General features: G+C 39.8%; 1 protein-coding gene across 2 annotated transcripts in view; it reads right to left on the reverse strand.

Annotated features, from left to right (window-relative positions):
• LOC135511848 (paired box protein Pax-2a-like) overlaps positions 1–8,949 on the reverse strand; it is a 70,517-nt gene extending 61,568 nt beyond the window's left edge. For both annotated transcript variants that reach the window (XM_064933338.1, XM_064933339.1), the window contains exons 1-3: positions 8,381–8,949; positions 6,635–6,800; positions 5,548–5,745 (exon numbers count right to left, since the gene is read on the reverse strand). In XM_064933338.1, coding sequence (XP_064789410.1) covers positions 5,548–5,745; positions 6,635–6,800; positions 8,381–8,423 — 407 coding nt within the window. In that variant the 5' untranslated portion in view covers positions 8,424–8,949. The remainder of the gene's footprint in view (positions 1–5,547; positions 5,746–6,634; positions 6,801–8,380) is intronic.
• Between the last annotated feature and the right edge of the window lie 13,575 nt (positions 8,950–22,524).

Here is a 22,524-nt window from a genome sequence, read left to right on the forward strand (position 1 = left end):
CAGTGCTGCCTCCTGCTCTTGGATCAGTTGATGGACAAGATGGCGTCAGTGCTGCCTCCTGCTCTCTGATCAGTTGATGGACAAGATGGCGTCAGTGCTGCCTCCTGCTCTTGGATCAGTTGATGGACAAGATGGCGTCAGTGCTTCATCCGGCACTTGGATCAGTTGACTGACTTTTCACACAATACAGCATGAGGCTATCATGTTGAACGTCACCGTGAACGAAGGGCCAGAATGGTCAGTGGTTTAACTTGTTGTTTTTGAAACCTAAACTTCTACTCATCACAGATTGGATGTTGAAGAACAGATGTTGGACTACATTCTCTATATAATGAACTATTTATTACCAGGACCCATAATGCAATGTGTCTGAGTGAGATGTCAGGATTATCTCACCATAATAATGGGTCCAATCCAAAGTCCAGGTGTAGAACCAGCAGTGCCTACATGTTAGAAAGCCTACTGTACCTTTAAAAGGTGAGATCTGGAGAAGAAAAGTCTTCATTGCACTTTTGCTCTGAGAGGTGATCTTGCAAACAAAGCATGAAATCACATCAATTCACCTCAATGATTGGCTTCACTGGTTCTACCTGGCCTGAGCTAATCAGCTCTCCTTCTCTCCCCTTCTCTCTCCTTCTTTCCCTCTCTCCCTGCCACACGGTAAAGGTTTCCAGTGCTCTGACTGCTGCCCCTTGGCTTGTCCAGGGCTGTGTCCCGAATGGCAACCCTATTCCCTATATGATGCACTACTTTTGACCCGAGCTCTATGGCACCCATAGCCCTATATCCCTACGGGCCATGGTCAAGTGTAGTGCGCTATATAGGGACTAGGTTGCCATTTGTGACTGACCACAGCTCTAAGGTCTCTGTGGCTTCAGCAGCAGCCCCCCAGTGCCAACCCCGGTGTGGACGAGGGTCTATTGATCGAGGGCTTTGGGGGGAGAAAAAAGTTGGGGATTAGTCACAGGCCCAAACAGATGCAAATAGAAAGCTATAAATTATATGTGACAGGAAAGCAATATTTCCTTATTGCCTTGCACAAGCTTACGCCAGCATTAGATTCCTTTAACCTGACTGGCACCGTGGGGAAGAAGGGAGCTGTCATTGTAATGTGTAAACTTTAAAACTATTTATCATGTATGACATGGTGTGTACCTATTTTAGAACGCGGACGGAGCGTTAAAGGTGGATCGAGCACGTGGAGGATACATAATGACACGTATCCCAGTTCACGTTTGCTTGGTTTCCTAATCCTAACACAGATCTGTTGTTGAGAATTTGACGTTTCTTTTGTATTTTATTAACATAATAGTATTGTTATTTAAGACCTCTATTTTATTAGATTGTGTTGCAAATTGAACCGTTTGGTCTGATACTGAACAATTGAACAATTTACACCACCTACAATTATTTTAAACTAAAAGTCTTAGCCTTTGGGGGTAGAGGGAGACATCATTTCACTATTTGATTTAGAATTTTAGGACCGGTGTAGGTATCATTTTTTTTATAAAAAAAAATGATTTTTTTTTAAATATTGGATTTGGCCTTTAACTACTATAGGCCATAGAAACACATTGAACAACACATTCATAAATGGCAAAGGAATAAGGTTTTGACGTGTTTGTCCCAAATCTAGAAGATATCAGAAAGCTCAGGAAATAGTGGACACATATTTAACCTCTCTTGATTTTGTTGGCACAAAATTATCTCCATAACGCCATTCATTGTTTTAATCAGTACCAAGTTACCTTCCGACGGAGAACACCATTGTGATAAAACGGAGAACACCATTGTGATAAAACGGAGAACACCATTGTGATAAAACGGAGAACACCATTGTGATAAAACGGAGAACACCATTGTGATAAAACGGAGAACACCATTGTGATAAAACGGAGAACACCATTGTGATAAAACGGAGAACACCATTGTGATAAATGGAGAACACCATTGTGATAAAACGGAGAACACCATTGTGATAAAACGGAGAACACCATTGTGATAAAACGGAGAACACCATTGTGATAAAATGGAGAACACCATTGTGATAAAACGGAGAACACCATTGTGATAAAACGGAGAACACCATTGTGATAAAATGGAGAACACCATTGTGATAAAACGGAGAACACCATTGTGATAAAACGGAGAACACCATTGTGATAAAACGGAGAACACCATTGTGTTCGTGAGAATCTCGTCTTTCCATAAAGAGTTCCATGTTCGTTTTTTTTTTTTTTTAGGCTAAACCGTTCAGACGCTACGGACATCATTTGTGAGAAGACCGATTTTTTTGGGATGTCTCGTGGTCTGACAAACACCGCTGTAGCTCGGCCACCAACAACCGCAGATGCGGAAGGCCAACACAGGTGGATGTGTTGTATTGAGACTCAGCCCATGCAAAACAAATAAAGGTATCTCGAGCTTAAACTGATGGATTTGGATGGGTATTTGTTTTTATTATGTTACTTAGACTGACGCACCGGTAGACCCTTCAGGATTTTAATTGAAACCCCTCAAAATCTAATATTTATGTTGTTGACTGTAGACACAAAGGACCAAGATATTCAGCTATATATTGTTAAGATGGCTGTGATATTGATATTGTTTTGAGGTTCAAGGAGTAAAGTACCCACTATTGTCAGACCTCTCCTTAGGGCAAAGCTACAATACAATGACTCTCCTTCCCAGAGATCACATATCAATATTTTATTTACATTTTTTCCACTTCACTCCATAACAGTTATTTGACCCCCTGACTTCTGTGTGCGATATAAATCCAAAAGACTTTATTTGGAAATACATGTTCTTGATATCGAATAAGCAATTTGAAGGAATGAATTAATGTCTTAGCTGTTGCTGAAAATCCCCTGAAGAAATATTAAAATTGCTTTACTTTTGAATCAATAATATTGAACGCCATTGAGGACCTTTTTTATGTCTAGTAGCGGCTAGCGGCGATACTTGTTGTGGGGTAATTTCTTCCTTGTGGCGCGGTGGCCCAGACCCAGTCCAGCCAGACACCAACTACAACAGGATCTCTATAACAGTTAATAATGCATACAGGGGAACAGTGTTTAAACCTAGATCCTCTTATGTCAACAGTCCCCGGGTCACTTTTGTTTGGCCATAAAAACCCCTTTTAGAGTAATGGTCAGTAGTCCAAGTCCTTCCCTTTGTCTAAGCTTTGTTAGTGTAGCCAATTCTCCATGTGATTCACCTTGTTTAAAGATAAGTGCTATACTGGCCAATATGAAGTTACTGCCTGGTCTATTGTGTACTGGATGGAACATCAACTGGTGTTTTGAAGACTGTTTTAGAAAAGCACTTATTGGGAATGAGCTGTGTGTTTGTAACTGCTATTGAGTCATAATCCTAGACATATAGTCTACTGATGCATGGTTAGCATTGAACCTTCCAAGAACTGCCCTTTTCTGGTCTCAAGGAAGCAGGTTTAGACAGATATTTCACACAATTACTATCCAACAATTCAGTCAAAATATTGCATTGGACTGACTTGAGTTTAAACCGTGTGTGTGTGTGTGTGTGTGTGTGTGTGTGTGTGTGTGTGTGTGTGTGTGTGCGTGTGCGTGCGTGCGCGCGTGTGTGTGTGTGTGTGTGTGTGTGTGTATGTAGAATAAAGTGTAAAATAATTTAAATGTAACATTGAACCATTAAAAGGTTCTTCACTTCACAAAGAGAAATATTCAGCATTATGAAATTAAAATAAATTCAAAGTAGGTTTCGTCTTTGGTTAATAGATTTACATTTAGTTAAATTCACATTTGAATACCCCCCCCCCCACCCCCCATAATAAACAAAGACACATGGGGGATTATTTCAGTTAAAAAATAGCTAAGCGAGATTGAATTTGATTCTAATTGAAAACTTTATAGGTGGATCTTTTAATGATATGAATGTACATTTTGAATCTATCACATACATGTGTCTGAGACTGCTTAAATGGGCCTTTTTAAGCAATCACGAGGCATGAAATGAATTTTTCTTCAGCTCTTTCTCTATTTAAAAAGATGTCTTGTGTGGGGCTGTGTGTCCATGCTCTTTCTGCAGTCAGCTCATTAAAGTGTGATGCTGCTGCTGCCTCTATGGAACACTGCCTCTTAAGGAAAGTTCATCACCAAGGATCTCTGGCGGGTAGGGGGTCTATTTCTCCCCCTCCCCTCTCTCACAATGCTATCTCTCTCTCTCTCTCTCTCTCTCTCTCTGCTATCTCTCTTACACCCCTTGGTCTGTTTCACCAATGCACTCAAAGTCCTCTTTGTGATCATGATGTTTCCTTGTTACTTTACAGAAGTGAAGGCTATATGTGGTGGTATTATAATGCAGTTCTCCACATCAACCATAGATACACCATCTGACCTCAATCTTGCACGTGCGATCTTAACCAGCGGGCAGGCAGGATCCTCTCCAAATTAGATTTGTATGAGGAAGTTTTCAGAATATCTATTTACATAAAATGTCATTTAATAATGAATTTAGTGGTATTTTTTGTGTGTTTTTAGTGAAAATACACTTCCCACTCGTTGTTTCACTGGTTGGACAAATACACTAATATAGGCCTAATGCTTTGGCAGATAACAATCCCATTATTTTACAAACTATAACAGCGATATGTGAAATAAGACAAAATGAAACTGCATTTACCAAAGGCATATCAGAGAAAAATAGACGATGCATATACATACAGATGCGCCTGAACAAGGAAGTTAACCCATTTGTTCCTAGGCCGTTATTGAAAATAAGAATTTGTTCTTAACTTGCCTAGTTAAATAAAGGGAAAAAAAATAAAAAAAGGACTAAAAACAGGTACTTCTCTTTAAATAGACCACACGACTCCACAAAGCTTCAAACCAAACCAGCTATAGGTCTAAACTGTAAAGAAAATATCCAATACAACACATTAGATGTCCTGCTATTGAACAATTGCTCGGCTTTCGGTGCCACGCGGGATCTGGTCACCGGCTTGCCCTATTGATCGGTTTTCATCCAGACAGATTCACTTCGTCCTAAGATATACTGCTGATTGCTGGGGGAGTTTGGACTGAAAGATTGAATTGCACCGTCGAGACCACCCTCGATGGGAGAAAAAGTTTGTCAAACTCTGGACTTATAGGTCCTATAGGCTCCTATTCTGCAGTGCAGTTCATAGATGGAAAACGTACATTGACAAAAATACCGTGAGAGTTCATCACGACTTTGAAGATGCTTTAGAAATACTGTTAAATAGTCATAAAGATGTTCTATCCGTATAACAGCCAATGGAAGTAAATAATACAGTATATAATCAAGTCAATCTCCTGTAAAAAAATAAAATGTAGGCCAGGCGTTGAGGCCTAAACATGGACAGACGAAAGCACTGCTGCTATTATTGTAATTTGTACATTTTCTTGATGAAATTTGCAAGGATGTTTCCCAATTTTATATATTTTCCATATGTTTTTGACGTTAACATAATACTATTGTATGTTTTCATTCAAAGGAATAGGCTTATTGGTCATGTCATTATAATAAAGAAATAGAGTTTACCTGTTAATGGACGAGACGCTTGGAACCGTGTCGTTGTCACAGACGCCCTCAGCTAACAGTCTGTCTCTGATTTCCCACGCGAACATGGTCGGATTCTGGCGCTTGTAGTCCGCTATTTTATCCACAACCTTTGGAGTCGCCACTTTCGGTTTGGACCCACCAATAACTCCTGGCTTTATACTTCCGGTCTCGTAGTATCTGCAACAATAATCAACAACGTATCGATCATGAAACATCTAGGCTATCTGTTGGATGGACAATTCTTCGTTTTCTTGGCTATAGTTGATTTAAATTATCGTTAGATTTGTGGATCTATTCGAATGTTATGCACCTTATCCCCCCAAAATACTGTGTTGCGCCTACAGGGCATTCAACCCGCAAACATCTCCAAAATGTGCACATTGTCGTCTGAGGCAAACTTTATATATATATGTACTTTATAGCCTAGACTATACTCTAACTCTGTGTGGTGGAGTGACTTAAAATCGTTTTGTAGGATCCAAAAATAACAGCGAAGACTTATGATCAAATAATTGAGCTATTCCTTCCGGCTACAACCCATTACAATGGTGTCCAACTTTATCGTCTGTGCCAAAAAGACTAAGAAAATATTAAGAAAACATGCAATTAATTTCAAATGACATGCTACCAAGTGTTGCTATTTAACTAATTTAGACAAACATTCCAAGTGCATAAAACAAATACCTTTTAAAATCCTTTTGATAGCTGAAAAATATTTTAAAAACATTCAAATGTCGTACGGACACGAACCCAATACAATTCAGTTGTAATCTGATATAGCCTAAATGACGGGGATACCAGTTAAACTGTGTACAGACACAGTACCGCTCCTCGTGATGGCGAGGATTAAGTCAGATATTGTTTCTTATATCCACATTATGTGTGTATGATATACTGACGTGTTTCCACTCTTTCTTTTAGCCATGTTTTGTTATATTTTGGTCGAATCTGTTTTATTTGGGGTCTGCCAATATGTAGGGATAAGAGTTGCAGGACAGGTGCATTTCTTTTATTTTTAAGAGTGCGTTTTTCTGTCTCATGATGGGCAGTTTCTCCACCGTCTTACCTGCCCAGTATTTTGCTGACACAGCCGTGGCTGACCCGTAGTTGTCTCGAAATGTCACAGGGTCTCACTCCTTGGTGCGCGAGTTCTACGATTCTTGTCCTCACCACGTCAGGTAGGGGTCTGCCGTTGACAAACACCCCGCCTAGCTGGTTCACACCGCCGTGCCCTATATGGGAGACAACAACAGCACAGAAAACCATAACATTAAATACAGGGGTGTGGGAGATTTTGTAGGTTATAGTATCACCTCAGCTATAATGCATTCTATGGCATTACAACGTTTCAACGGAACATTTTAGACATATCATATCTAAGCATCCGGTCTTGAATATGATTTTAATGGTCCAATATCCAAGCCTGTTCTTTAAGATAGACATGTGGTTGTGGGTTGGGGGCTATATTATTCTTTCCCAGGGACATAATCAATTCATGTATAAAAAAAATAAATACATGTTTATCAACTTTGTTTTGTCGGCTACTCTGAAGATGTGCGTGACAAGGTCACGTAGGCTATAACTTTTAGAAGACAGTATCATATTATAGCCTACCACTAGCTACTATAACATCTTTGTACGTGAACGGTTGGTTGTCCAATATTGCTTCTCCATTGAATATCAGGCTAGTTTCCTGCAGGCTATCCTGTTCAATAGCAATGCTGTCATTTTACAATCCCCCCCCAAAAAATTAGGTCATTAACAATTTATAAACACATGCTTTAATTAGCATAAATGGTCTATATGATAGTCGGAATATTCTTCATACTTTAATTAGACCGATTCTATTTTATAAAATGGTAACACTGCAGTAATAATAGGTATCATCTCTCGTCTATATCGTTTAATACAAGGCGGATATCTTTTCAGCTCTGGCCCACGGCTCGGGTTGGCTATAGAGTTACACGCTCTTTCATTTTATGTTCTCCCTAATTATAAATAATTAAGCGCTTTGATTACTCATATTACATATTATTTTGTAAATGAAGAAAAAAAAGGGGTGGGGGGTAAATTATTCACAAGCATGAACAAAACAACATCTAACTCCATCCATTATTTCACCTGCACAACAACAATAGGCCTTTCAATATCATGTCAAGTACATTTGTAACAATATTATATTAAATGAAGATACTGTTTATTTTAATGTGTGTATTGTTTAAGTGTTATTTGGTAAATCAATAAATTGGTGCCTATTAGAATATTGGCCTAATAAATTGGCACGGACCTGTCAATGACTCGTATTAACCTGGTGACAGGTTTACTAATTCCAATTGTGACGTGTTTTGTTCTTCTATTTTTTTTTCTTTTTCAAATTTGTTAACGCTACACAAAACGTGGGCCTTTTTGTGAGTTTATTGTGCACAATTCAGAAAAATACAAACAAAATAATATATTAGATGTACGTGCGCCGGTCTGTAAATAAGCACATATTATAAACAATATTTTCAGTTAAAAAATAGTTTCAAATGTGTCTTCCAAATATTAACATTCCCATCGAACTTGATTGGATTTGCTTGTTCCCAATACCACTGTAATTCAGGCTACATTAAACCGCTGGAGTGTTTTTGTTTTTGTCGGTTGTGATATGCAACAACATGCAGACGATGTTGCATTGTCAGTGGAATGAGTGCATCGCTGTCAACGATAATATTCGCTAGGCTATTGGCCTATTTAGAATCATTATCTGTTTTCACAGGCTCAGTTTTCGTTGCAAACACAACAATATCTGAAAAACTCGTTATCTACTTACGGTGCATCGCTGAGAACGGGTCTACTTTGCAGTGAATATCCATCGGATAGCAAAGGAAAGACGGGTAATCAATGGAAGTCGCCGTTTCGCCTTTGTAATGCAGATAAAAATGTGAAGAAACGGAAAAACTTTATTCGATTAAAGATTTCGCTTTTCCCTCCACTCAGTCAATGAGAGGGTTTAACTTCTTCTAAAAGTTGCCGTCGTGGTAACAGTCCGTGCCGAGAATAGAGGCTACTGCTGGTCAGGTGCAGAACATGACCGACGCTTGGTTCATCAACGTGGAAATGTTTTTCAGTTTGAGTTGGATTTTCAAAACCTGGAATGATGAGATGATTTTTCTCAGAACATGATGACGAATAGGACAAACCTTTACGTCTATAACCGTTCCTGACAGTCCTGTGGTAAATAGATAGATCCTAGTTCCGGCCTTGATTTGCTGGTTGGTTGCGGTGGGTAGTACGCTCAGATACGCATAGACATGACAGAAGAAACATGGACACTGTGGGGAGTCTGGTGCCCTGGTACCTTCCCCTTTTCCTTGACTCGAAAATGGGGTGGATGCGTTAGCCTGAATCTTTGGGTTGAGAATGAAGCCCCTCACCGTGTGTGCGTTTCTAAAAGCAAGCTGCCTGCCCCCCCTCCCCTCCGCGGACCCCCTTGCTTATGGATGAGTTGTCAGACAAAGGCAATAGATTCCAACACTTTGTGATTCGCCAACGCAAAAACCTGGAGCCCAAACGAGGAGGTCCCAGGGTCTGACACACCGAAAGGGGAGGGAAAATAAACAAGGAATTGACTCGGAGTTTTAAGATCAGAGTTTCCAGACATTAGATCGGGACGAGGGGTAAATGAAAGCCATTTTTGACTTTATCAATATCTAGAGTTTATTTTATTAGATGAATAACGGACTGAGATAGGAATAGACTAACATTTGGGTGAACATACTATCGCTAGACGTTTTACAAGTTGGCATAACTGTACAAATAGCCTAACGCATATTTCCTGGCTTGGTAAATCCTTATTTTCTTGTTGAGATTATGTTATGTAGGCTGCTGGAATGCATCGTTGTTCTCGTCTACTTAATGACGCTAATGCTTCATGCGTGTATATTATAAGTATTTTACATGTTTTGCTATGTAGGCCTACAGCTCAAATGCGATTGTTTTGCACGTTGTTTACATGTAAACAAACGCTGCATGTCTTATGTATATAGGTTTAACTTACTATGTGAAGTATAACGAGAAGGGGCTTGAAGAGGGGAGTGGAGGGCTCTGGACAATCGGTCGTCGATACATTGACCTTTTCTGTTATTTGATTGATTCGGTGATCATGGCCACCTTCCTGTGATGGATGTACAGCCTGCGCTGACTGGGCCGAGGGGCTAGTAGTTGTATAGGGGCTGGAGGTGAGATTGGACAGGGGAGCCGGGTGCCGGGGTTGGCAGTGTGTGTCAACACAACCCGCAGTGCTCTCCTCCACACCTTCTGTAGATGGCGCTCACAGGTTTCATTTGTCTAAACCGTTTAAACCGACCGTATACTTCTGGTGTCAAAAGAAGTTACAACTCCGGTTGCAAGTCAAACTGTGGATGCTCCATGTTCATGGGATTAGTGATGACAGTAATATGAATATTGATTAGCTTCGATAAATAGGTCTACATGTCAGTGACTGCATGGATTGAATTTCACTGCCAATGTAGAATTGAAATGCGTCAAAATTCCTAGTGCTTGTTATAACACCGGCCATATTATTATAATCAAATGAATCATTTAAATAAAATTGAAACAGTTCAGGTAGCCTACCAAACAGAATTTATTTTTTTCCGACACAAATTCATTCAACTTTCTTTTTTTTTTAGGGGGGGGGTGTTGTCTTATTTCAGATATATTTATGATTTATTTTTGATATCCAATTATTTGTAGTTGATTTAATTACATACATGAAATAGTTCAAGTGTAGGCTATGGGCTCGGTCTACAGAGCCACCATCGTCCTGCGAAAAGTTGAACGGTAATAATAATACCAAAAAATATCAATATTGATCATGGTAATATATTAACCATAACAAACAATAGTGATTATTCTTGTTCTTATTTATATTCCTAGTATTCATAATAATTAACAGCAAAATTATAATTAACACAAAAAATATTGTTAGAGTTTAGTTATATTAATTCGTTTTTTTACAGGCCCTTAGGCTGTAAATGTGAACGTCTCCAACGTCTTCAATCGACATGTTGTTTAAGGCCAGTACTGGAGGGTGGCCCTCACGAAGGTCCAACGTTGGATGAGAGAGCTGCGTGCCTGGTGGCACTTGATATTTTTTTGGGGGGGATTGTATTTTTTGGGGGGACATCTCTGAGGAACATAGGCGGCTACATCTATTGCTCTGCCTTCTGGTCAGGTTAGGGGATAATTTCTCTTATAGGCCCTACTGTTTTTGGAGTGAGCTTCTGGTACAATATGTAGCACTATAGGGTGTAATTTCACACTCCACTGCACATTTCCCCTAAAGCTAAGTTTATTTTTTTCTATAAGACCCCCCAATTCTTTCCCGCTGCCCTTGTGCTCTGCGCGATTTGGTCTCCAAGTGCAAAAAAATTAGGCGTTAATGTCGCCCCCCCACCCACCCATTAGGGGACCAAGTATGAAAATGATTGTAAACACCGCATATGGTAAATGAATACAAAGATGCTGACTATGTTTATTTTCATTGTCCTATCACTTGAATAGCACCGGGCGCGTGTGTGGCGTGTTTGACCCTCTGTTCGGTTCCTTGGCTCGTATCACCCCTCTTTTTAGAGAGAGAGGCCGTTCTATTCAGCCCCTACACAGGGTCAGATCCTATTTAAAAGCGATTCAGTGGGAAATTAAACAAGACGATGCCTGAATAAATTGATGTTCCGGTGGCTGCAATTTATAGCAGACCCAAAGCAAGTTCTGTTAAGATGGTGGGCTTTAAGAAGACATTGATTTACAAAGTGTCTTATTTTGTGGTTCACTTAGATTATTTACATGACGTGCATAACCACCATTTTATTTATGAGCTTGCGAGTCCAAGAGTGCCTGTAGATGATTCATTTCTACAACCCCTGAACTTTACATTACCTATAGTAGGCTAGGATAGCCAACTGACATGGTGTAGGCCAGAAAGGGAATTATTTACGATAAATAGGCCTACATTCGGATTGACGCCAATAGTTTTTTTTTTTTTTGGGGGGGGGGGGGGGACATGTTTTGGGACACCAGTGACCACACTCGTGAAAATTGGTTTAATATATTGACAGAGAGCAATTTATCTTTTGCTCAGTTTGATAGTAGTCTGTGTAGTCTCTAAGTGCCATGGAGAGGGAAAGGCAGAGGAGAGGAGGAGAAGAACCGTACAGAACTAGGAGCTCCGCCCGCAGGACACACGATAGGTCCTGCTAGAAAAACCATTGAATACACGATAGGTTCCGCTGGGAAAAAAACGTGTAATATTGTCATCGATAACAGAGTTTAGTAGTAGTGAGACAGTGACTAGTAACGAAACTTTATTTCGAAGAAGATAATGTTTTTTTTTTCTTCAGTTCTCTGTTGCCGCTGCTTTGCCTCTCGTCTCGTTTACCTTCGTGTTGTTACGACAACGTCACCCAATCGATGTGACTTTTTCACTTCTAGCTGCCTACGGTCGACTGTCTTCAGTTCGGACCTGAGATCACGGCCTGGGTATGAGTCGAACATGTATCCTGCGGATCTCATGGGGGAGTTTAAACAATAAATCATTTCATTTCAATGAGCTGCTAGCCAAATGTGTATTGTTGTATTGCATTGAACATCTTATCATGTTTGTAAAATAAATAAAAAATCCAATAAATAAATCATACATTCCGAAAGCTATAGACCTTTTTTTGACACAATCTACTGGCGGTTTGGTGTTGAGAATATATATATTTTTTATATACATAAAACTTCCATATTTCAAGTTTAATGAAATGCAGTTATTGTATGGTCATAAAAGAAAACATAATTGCCACTATATGATAGGCTGAATAATTATGTCATCTCACTTTACACTCCTCTTCTGAATGATTTATATTCACCAACTTGATTATTGAATAATTCAAAATGATCATATAAATATTAAAATGAGTTTGACTAATAGTGAACTGTTGAAAATGAACCTTACTATTCCTATCACGTCCGTATGTTTGTCACATGTCACCCAAGTAGGTCTTGCAGCGTGTCAAAACGTTATTGAAAGCTGACACAATAAAGCGAGGACGTCGAGGAACTCCAGTCTTCTGAACGCGCGCTCTCGAACGTCCCTTTTCTCTGTCAAATTCTGAGCTATCTTCCAACTACAGCCTTCACGATGACATTATATTAGTCTACAAGGTGAAACTCCATGCAGGAACAACAACAAAAAATACCCCCAAAAAATAACCCACGTCACATTTGAAGGCCTCATTTCAATTAGACACAAAAACCAATACATTTTGCCGAATGCTAAGAGAGAGTTATTAGGAGTATTGAATTTGGAAAAGGTCTTACCCCCAGCTCAGTTCAATTAGCTCCATGCACGCGACTTTAAATAGCTGCTTAGTCGCGAGCAGAGCGTCCGATGGAACAGATGGTGCAACCAATTTGATTCCATCCTCCAACACCATCCAAAGATTGATTTTGCACTTGCTTTTAATTTTACCATAATTAATTAGATCATTACAACTGTTTTCCATTGATTTTCCCATTTAAATTCAAAATTAAAAGGTGAATTAGTATGTGATCTATGTTTTCTATTAACCGTATGGGACAACAATATAGAACAAATGTTCACCAAAATTGATATGCAAAACCTCCCAGTATGTCCATGCAAAGCATCGCAGTAAAAAAATAGATGAATTTGCTGGCATCGAAGGTGTTTTAAAATGTCTATACAATTCTGAACTAAAATACATCAAATGTATCGAAATTATATATATTTTTAAATGATATACAATTTGAAGCTGTTCAACAAAACACACACACACACACACACACACACACACACACACACACACACACACACACACACACACACACACACACACACACACACACACACACACACACACACCGTTATAAAAGTTATCGAATTTGGACGTTTTAGATTGGATAATCCAGGGCGCACCACACAGGGCCTCCCCACCGTAAAGGCGTTGTAACCTCTAACCTGGTTGTAAACAGGAGGGTTTATCAATAACACTAGGGATATGATTCTCTCTGGATCCATTTGATCCACCTCTTCACTTTCAGAATGTTACGAGACACACCCGTATCTGTAAAGTGAACTATTATCACCAATATACATTAACGGTTGGTTTTGCATTAACTGGAAACGTGACGGGTAGACTATTAGACTAACGACAGAGTCTATGATTAGGTTGGCTTGACATTGCTTAGCAACAGTGACATAGCCTTGTTTCAGAACAGAAGCCAAAGCAAACCTACAAATGTCATTTCGGGGGCAAATGAAAATGACATTGGTTTAACGAATTGTACGTGATTTCCAACAGCTCAGAGTTATCATTTTTGCCACTGGTCCGGAGCTCTGTTTTACAGGCGAATCCAGCTGCCCGACCCGGACCCTGAGCTCCCTCTCCGGCTTGGCGTCTTCAATATCCTAGATGGTTCCCCTGTATTCGTGGTAGACCTACCCCAACCACATCAAAGGCTATTCTGAACATTGCAATGCAGACAAGACACACGAATGATGATTGTACAAGAGATGCAGGTCTATTTTACACTATGCATCATTTTTTGAGGACACGTTTTTTTCGTAAAGAGGCTCAGACGAAGAGTTCCATCTTGATCCCTCATTACAGGCTACTGTGTGGAATATGTTTCTTGTAGGCCTATACTTTGGAACCGGAATAAACGAAAAATGTCGATTCAAGTATTGCTCTTTGATGACTGCAGCCTCATATAATGTTACTGTCTTTCATGTGAAATCATGAAACATTAACAATATAAATAAAAGTCAATGTAAAAGTTTTACAACTGGTAGGCCCATATTTCAGATGATAAAATCCACATAGCAGAAAGACTCGATTTTGAGTATCGCTGTATCTTTGAGGAGAGCTGTAAAATGCGACACATTTAAATCCATACATTAGAAACCATTTATTTATTATGAATTCAATTGTGAGATACTTTGAAATTATATGATGACAGCCAGCATTACATTCATCTCATGTCGGTTTGTCCCCGCTCTCCCTCCCTTTCGCTCTCTGCCCTCGTCTACACACACACACACACACACACACACACACACACACACACACACACACACACACACACACACACACACACACACACACACACACACACACACACACACGCACACACACACACACACACACGCACACACACACACACACACACACACACACACACACACACACACACACACACACACACACACACACACACACACACACACACACACACACACGCACGCACGCACACGCACACACTCCGAATAGGGTTCATTTATTCGTAGCCTACCATTGGGCTGTAAGTGAAAAATCCAACTGCAAGTGAAAGAGGATTCAGGTTAGATGACTTTGATTAGTATACACTTTGTTCAATTACTTTGTTAAATTACTTTCCATACCCTGAGTACAAAAGCAGTCAGACTGTGGTGTTTCTGAGCTCTCTATGCCCCGGGTACCACAAATGATTAACCAAAATTAACATCTTCTGATTTGCATTTTAAATGTGAAACGCGAAAACAATGCATAGCCCCGTACATAGTCTATTACTTCGATTCTGATAAGGTTTAAATTGATTATAAGTATAATAAATTATATTGTATTATTATTATTATTTAGTATTATTATTGTTCTAATTATAATAATAATAATTCTTATTATACTCTGTTTTTACATGTAGGCCAATGTACCCACATGGAGATAGGCCATACAGGTTGAGTACTTATAATGATGTCAATGAGTTTGACCAGAAGGGGCCCTCCAGTTCATAAGTATTGACCCTAGTCTAGTCTACCACAAGACAGTTAGAATCATTTGAACCTTGTTCAGTTTTTTTATACCAATAGAAAAATAAATAAATAAATAAAAAAGTGTGGTATGGATGTTTGAAACTGAAACGTTTGGTTGCACCTTTAACCTCCTGTGATGGTCTATACTGGAAATGTTGAGTGAGGTCATCATTATCATCATCATCGTCATCATCAGTAAATGATGATACAGTGCCCGGTTTACTGAAATTATTGTTATATATGGTAATCAATCAATCAATCAATCAATCAATCAATCAATCAATCAATCAATCAATCAATAAATCAATCAATCAATCAATCAATCAAACAATCAATCAATCAATCAATCAATCAAATCAATCAAATGTATTTATAAAGCCCTTCGTACATCAGCTGATATCTCAAAGTGCTGTACAGAAACCCAGCCTAAAACCCCAAACAGCAAGCAATGGAGGTGTAGAAGCACGGTGGCAAGGAAAAACTCCCTAGAAAGGCAGAGACCAATGAAGAAACCTAGAGAGGAACCAGGCTATGAGGGGTGGCCAGTCCTCTTCTGGCTGTGGCGGGTGGAGATTATAACAGAACATGGCCAAGATGTTCAAACGTTCGTAGATGACCAGCAGGGTCCGATCATAATAATCACAGTGGTTGTCGAGGCGGCAACAGGCCGACACTTCAGGTGATATAGAAAGACCTCCCCTTTTTGGCACCTGTTCCTGAACAACTTGTCAAACACTCTTCTCTTTTTCTTTCTCTTCTTCATTCTTTTCTTAGTTATGGTGAAGAACTTACTGCAGACCGATCTGCCAATCTAACGCTACGTCTTACTGCAGACCGATCTTCCAATCTAATGCTACGTCTTACTGCAGACCAATCTGCCAATCTAATGCTACGTTTTACTGCAGACCGATCTGCCAATCTAATGCTACGTCTTACTGCAGACCGATCTGCCAATCTAATGCTACATCTTACTGCAGACCGATCTTCCAATCTAATGCTACGTCTTACTGCAGACCGATCTGCCAATCTAATGCTCCGTCTTACTGCAGATCTGCCAATCTAATGCCGACTCTCTGCCAATCTAATGCTACATCTTACTGCAGACCGATCTGCCAATCTAATGCTACATCTTACTGCAGACCGATCTGCCAATCTAATGCTACGTCTTACTGCAGACCGATCTGCCAATCTAATGCTACGTCTTACTGCAGACCGATCTGCCAATCTAATGCTACGTCTTACTGCAGACCGATCTGCCAATCTAATGTTACATAGTTCTCTGCCCATCTACCTCACCATAATATCAGGGACACATTTGTTAAATCGTTCTTGAATTAAAAACACTGGAGAATAAAATATGTTCATTAAAGATGTAAAAATGCACCCTTTTGCACTTCACACAATATGCAGATTGGAGGGTAATTGTTAAATGTGCCCTGCAGTGTTGGATTAAAAATAGGACGGTGTTCAGCTCATGTCATTTCGGCAAAAATTCTTCATATTATAGCACTGTTCTGGGAACAGGGGCGAAGTTTCCCTCCCTCCTCCCCCCCATTCAAACTTTCCACATGAATAATCAAATGTGTGCCCGAAAACTTCACAAAGACTACTGAAAGAAAGGCGTTCTAATGAGTTGGTTTTGTATAATATAGGCCATTATTCAAACTAATTGTGAATACATTGAATTGTCCCACCACCTTACCTTACCGATAGACGGATAAAGGGGTTTTAATGTGTTCATGTTGGCACATGTTTGTAAACATATTATGTGAAAAATAATAATTGAAATTTAAATAAGTGCAATTGTAGGTAGCACTGTGCAAAATCTAATTTCAGGCAGTAGCCTAAAAATGATTGATAATATCTTTGCATTTAAGTAGCCCTACTGTATGTAACATAACTATGTCTAAGCATTCATTAATGAAATCAAATTAAAGTTTGTCAGAAATCCTAAGAAATAAATGCCGTATTGAAAAGAGTGCTCTTAGTGCTACGGTTGGTGAGAATGGAAGAGGAGACAATATTTCAGCCAGCTATTTAACACATATGGTCCTGATTTGCTCCTACGTTCTAAGGCTGCCTCTGGTCTCATGTCTTTATAATCTGTGTGTGTGTGTGTGTGTGTGTGTGTGTGTGTGTGTGTGTGTGTGTGTGTGTGTGTATGTGTGTGTGCCCCAGGCTGCCCAGAGGTGGCCACCCAGCTGCCTCTCGCTAAAGCAGACAGGGAACAGCTTCCCATCATGTCAGCAATATGGGAACCGGAGCTTCTGTCCGGTGGGCCTGTGACATGTGTTAGCCTATGGCATGTCTCTTGTGAATAGATTATCTTTGTTGTGAATGGATTATCTTTGTTGTGAATGGATTATCTGTGTACTTCCTGGTGCCATGATGAATTGCCTTTGCAAATATCAGTATGTTTCTATTTCTTCCATATGATAATTCTTCCACTTCACATATTTAACATGTTGGTATGATGTTTATTCCACTTCAGATATTTAACATGTTGGTATGATGTTTATTCCACTGCAGATATTTAACATGTTGGTATGATATTTATTCTACTTCACATATTTAACATGATGTTTATTCCACTTCACATATACAGTATAACATGTTGGTATGATGTTTATTCCACTTCACATATACAGTATAACATGTTGGTATGATGTTTATTCCACTTCACATATTTAACATGTTGGTATGATGTTTATTCCACTTCACATATTTAACATGTTGGTATGATGTTTATTCCACTTCACATATACAGTATAACATGGTGTGATCTTTATTCCACTTCACATATTTAACATGTTGGTATGATGTTTATTCCACTTCACATATACAGTATAACATTTTGGTATGATGTTTATTCCACTTCACATATTTAACATGTTGGTATGATGTTTATTCCACTTCACATATTTAACATGTTGGTATGATATTTATTCCACTTCACATATTTAACATGTTGGTATGATGTTTATTCCACTTCACATATTTAACATGTTGGTATGATGTTTATTTGTTACATATTTAACATGCATTGAGTTTTCATGTTTATTTTCACATATTTAACATGTTGGTATGATGTGTATTTGTTAGTCGTTTTATATGCATTGAGTTTTCAATGTGTTATTTTTGTGTTCCCTTTGTATTGGAAATGAACGTCACATTCACATCCAGTTCCTTGTTCAGGTTGTCTGGGATGTTTGGAGGTCTATGTTTACTTGGTATTGGAAATGATATATTGTGTCTGTGTTTGTGTGTGTGTTTGGTTACATCGTTGAGCGTGTGTGTATGTGTGTGTGTGTGTGTGTGTGTGTGTGTGTCTGTGTGTGTGTGGGGAGGGGGGGGAGTATACACTTCTATTGCTCTCCCCTCCAAAAAATGTTCGGATGAGCAGTTTCCACATCAGCTCCTGATCACTTGTGTAAATGCTTCCTGTCACCTTCAGTGGTGTAATGATCATGAAGATCCTACCCTTGATCTATGGCAAGCCATAATGTAACCGAGGGCACTCCTCCCACATACTTCTCCCTGGTCCCGCGTTCCAAATGACATCTTAGTCCATATGTAGTGCACTGCTTTTGACCAGAGCCATATGGGACACCTTGTGGGTCCTGGTGGAAAGTAGTGCACTGTGAAGGGAGTTAGGGTGCTATTTGGGATGCATGCCCTGGCTGAGAGCATAGAAGTATGCCAAAGGAGGGATCCAAGTTAGATTGTTTAGTGGTCATTAGTAAGGAGTAGTGGGTGTTGTAATGGTGTTGGGGTTCTCCTCATGTCATAACATCTGACTGCTAAGGCTAGTAGTGGGGTTGTAATGGTGTTGGGGTTGGGGTTCTCCTCCTGTCATAACATATGACTGCTAAGGCTAGTAGTGGTGTTGTAATGGTGTTGGGGTTCTCCTCATGTCTGCTAAGGTTAGTAGTGGGGTTGTAATGGTGTTGGGGTTCTCCTCCTGTCATAACATCTGGCTGCTAAGGCTAGTAGTGGGGTTGTAATGGTGTTGGGGTTCTCCTCCTGTCATAACATCTGGCTGCTAAGGCTAGTAGTGGGGTTGTAATGGTGTTGGGGTTCTCCTCCTGTCATAATATCTGACTGCTAAGGCTAGTAGTGGGGTTGTAAATGTGTTGGGGTTCTCCTCATGTCTGCTAAGGCTAGTAGTGGGGTTGTTATGGTGTTGGGGTTCTCCTCCTCTCTGCTAAGGCTAGTAGTGGGTTTGTAATGGTGTTGGGGCGTTCCTCCTGTCATAACATCTAGCTGCTAAGGCTAGTAGTGGGGTTGTAATGGTGTTGGGGTAGTAGTGGTGCTGCTAAGGCTAGTAGTGGGGTTGTAATGATGTTGGGGTTCTCCTCATGGCATAACATCTGGCTGCTAAGGCTAGTAGTGGGGTTGTAATGGTGTTGGGGTAGTAGTGGTGCTGCTAAGGCTAGTAGTGGGTGTTGTAATGGTGTTGGGGTTCTCCCCCTGTCTGCTAAGGCTAGTAGTGGGGTTGTAATGGTGTTGGGGTTCTCCTCCTGTCTGCTCAGGCTAGTAGTGGGGTTGTAATGGTGTTGGGGTTCTCCTCATGTCATAACATCTGACTGCTAAGGCTAGTAGTGGGGTTGTAATGGTGTTGGGGTGCTCCTCCTGTCATAACATCTGACTGCTAAGGCTAGTAGTGGGGTTGTAATGGTGTTGGGGTGCTCCTCCTGTCTGCTAAGGCTAGTAGTGGGGTTGTAATGGTGTTGGGGTTCTCCTCCTGTCTGCTAAGGCTAGTAGTGGGTTTGTAATGGTGTTGGGGTTCTCCTCCTGTCTGCTAAGGCTAGTAGTGGGTGTTGTAATGGTGTTGGGGTTCTCCCCCTGTCTGCTCAGGCTAGTAGTGGGGTTGTAATGGTGTTGGGATTCTCCTCCTGTCCGCCAAGGCTAGTAGTGGGGTTGTAATGGTGTTGGGGTTCTCCTCCTGTCTGCTAAGGCTGGTAGTGGGGTTGTAATGGTGTTGGGGTTCTCCTCCTGTCTGCTAAGGCTAGTAGCGATAGAAGCCTCTGTATGAATGTAGACTTAGATTCTGACTGGGAGATTTTATTTTATTTATTTCACCTTTATTTAACCAGGTAGGAAAGTTGAGAACACCTTTATTTAACCAGGTAGGCTAGTTGAGAACAAGTTCTCATTTGCAACTGAGACCTAGCCAAGATAAAGCAAAGCAGTGTGACACAAACAACAACACAGAGTTACACATGGAGTAAACAATTAACAATCCAATAACACAATAAACAAGTCAATGACACAGTAGAAAAAATAAAGTCTATATACAATGTGTGCAAAAGGCATGAGGAGGTAGGCAATAAATAGGCCAAAGGAGCGAATAGTTACAATTTAGTAGATTAACACTGGAGTGATAAATGGGCAGATGATGATGTGCAAGTAGAGATACTGGTGTGCAAAAGAGCAGAAACTTAAATAAAATAAAAACAATATGGGGATTAGGTAGTTAGATTGGGTGGGCTATTTACAGATGGACCATGTACAGCTGCAGCGATTGGTGAGCTGCTCAGATAGTTGATGTTTAAAGTTGGTGAGGGAAATAAAAGTCTCCAACTTCAGCGATTTTTGCAATTCGTTCCAGTCACTGGTAGCAGAGAACTGGAAGGAAAGGCGGCCAAATGAGGTGTTGGCTTTGGGGATGATCAGTGAGATATACCTGCTGGAATGTGTGCTACGGGTGGGTGTTGGTATCGTGACCAGTGAACTGAGATAAGGCGGAGCTTTACCTAGCATAGACTTATAGATGACCTGGAGCCAGTGGGTCTGGAGATGAATATGTAGCGAGGGCCAGCCGACTAAAGCATACAGGTCGCAGTGGTGGGTGGTATAAGGTGCTTTAGTAACAAAATGGATGGCACTGTGATAAACTGCATCCAGTTTGCTGAGTAGAGTATTGGAAGCTATTTTGTAGATGACATCACCGAAGTCGAGGATCGGTAGGATAGTCAGTTTTACTAGGGTAAGTTTGGCGACGTGAGTGAAGGAGGCTTTGTTGCGAAATAGAAAGCCGATTCTAGATTTGATTTTGGATTTTTGATGTTTAATATGAGTCTGGAAGGAGAGTTTACAGTCTAGACAGACACCTAGGTATTTATAGTTGTCCACATATTCGAGGTTGGAGATGGTGATGATTATCCTCATAAGGCATTATTTGGATTGTATTGTGTTTAGTGTGTTAGTGTATAGTGTGTTAGTGTATAGTGTGTTAGTGTATAGTGTGTTAGTGTATAGTTTGTATAGTGTATAGTGTGTATAGTGTGTATAGTGTGTTAGTGTATAGTGTGTTCGTGTATAGTGTGTATAGTGTGTATAGTGTGTTAGTGTGTATAGTGTATAGTGTGTTAGTGTATAGTTTGTTCGTATATAGTCTGTATAGTGTATAGTATGTTAGTGTATAGTTTGTATAGTGTATAGTGTGTTAGTGTATAGGGTGTTAGTGTGTAGTTTGTTAGTGTATAGTATGTTAGTGTATAGTTTGTTAGTGTATAGTGTGTTAGTGTATAGTATGTTAGTGTATAGTGTGTTAGTGTATAGTTTGTTAGTGTATAGTGTGTTAGTGTGTAGTGTGTATAGTGTGTATAGTGTGTTAGTGTATAGTGTATAGTGTGTATAGTGTATAGTGTATAGTGTTTATAGTGTATAGTGTGTTAGTGTATAGTGTGTTAGTGTATAGTGTGTTAGTGTATAGTTTGTATAGTGTATAGTGTGTTAGTGTATAGTGTGTTAGTGTATAGTTTGTTAGTGTATAGTGTGTATAGTGTATAGTGTGTTAGTGTATAGTGTGTTAGTGTATAGTTTGTTAGTGTGTATAGTGTGTATAGTGTATAGTGTGTTAGTGTATAGTGTGTTAGTGTGTAGTGTGTTAGTGTGTAGTGTGTTAGTGTATAGTGTATTAGTGTGTAGTGTGTTAGTATATAGTGTGTTAGTGTATAGTGTGTTAGTGTGTTAGTGTATAGTGTTTTAGTGTGTAGTGTATAGTATATAGTTTGTTAGTGTATAGTGTGTATAGTGTGTATAGTGTGTATAGTGTGTTAGTGTATAGTGTGTTAGTGTATAGTGTATTAGTGTATAGTGTGTTAGTGTATAGTGTG

This window comes from Oncorhynchus masou, chromosome 24 (genome assembly GCF_036934945.1).
Source record: "Oncorhynchus masou masou isolate Uvic2021 chromosome 24, UVic_Omas_1.1, whole genome shotgun sequence".
In the NCBI taxonomy this organism is placed as follows: domain Eukaryota; kingdom Metazoa; phylum Chordata; class Actinopteri; order Salmoniformes; family Salmonidae; genus Oncorhynchus; species Oncorhynchus masou.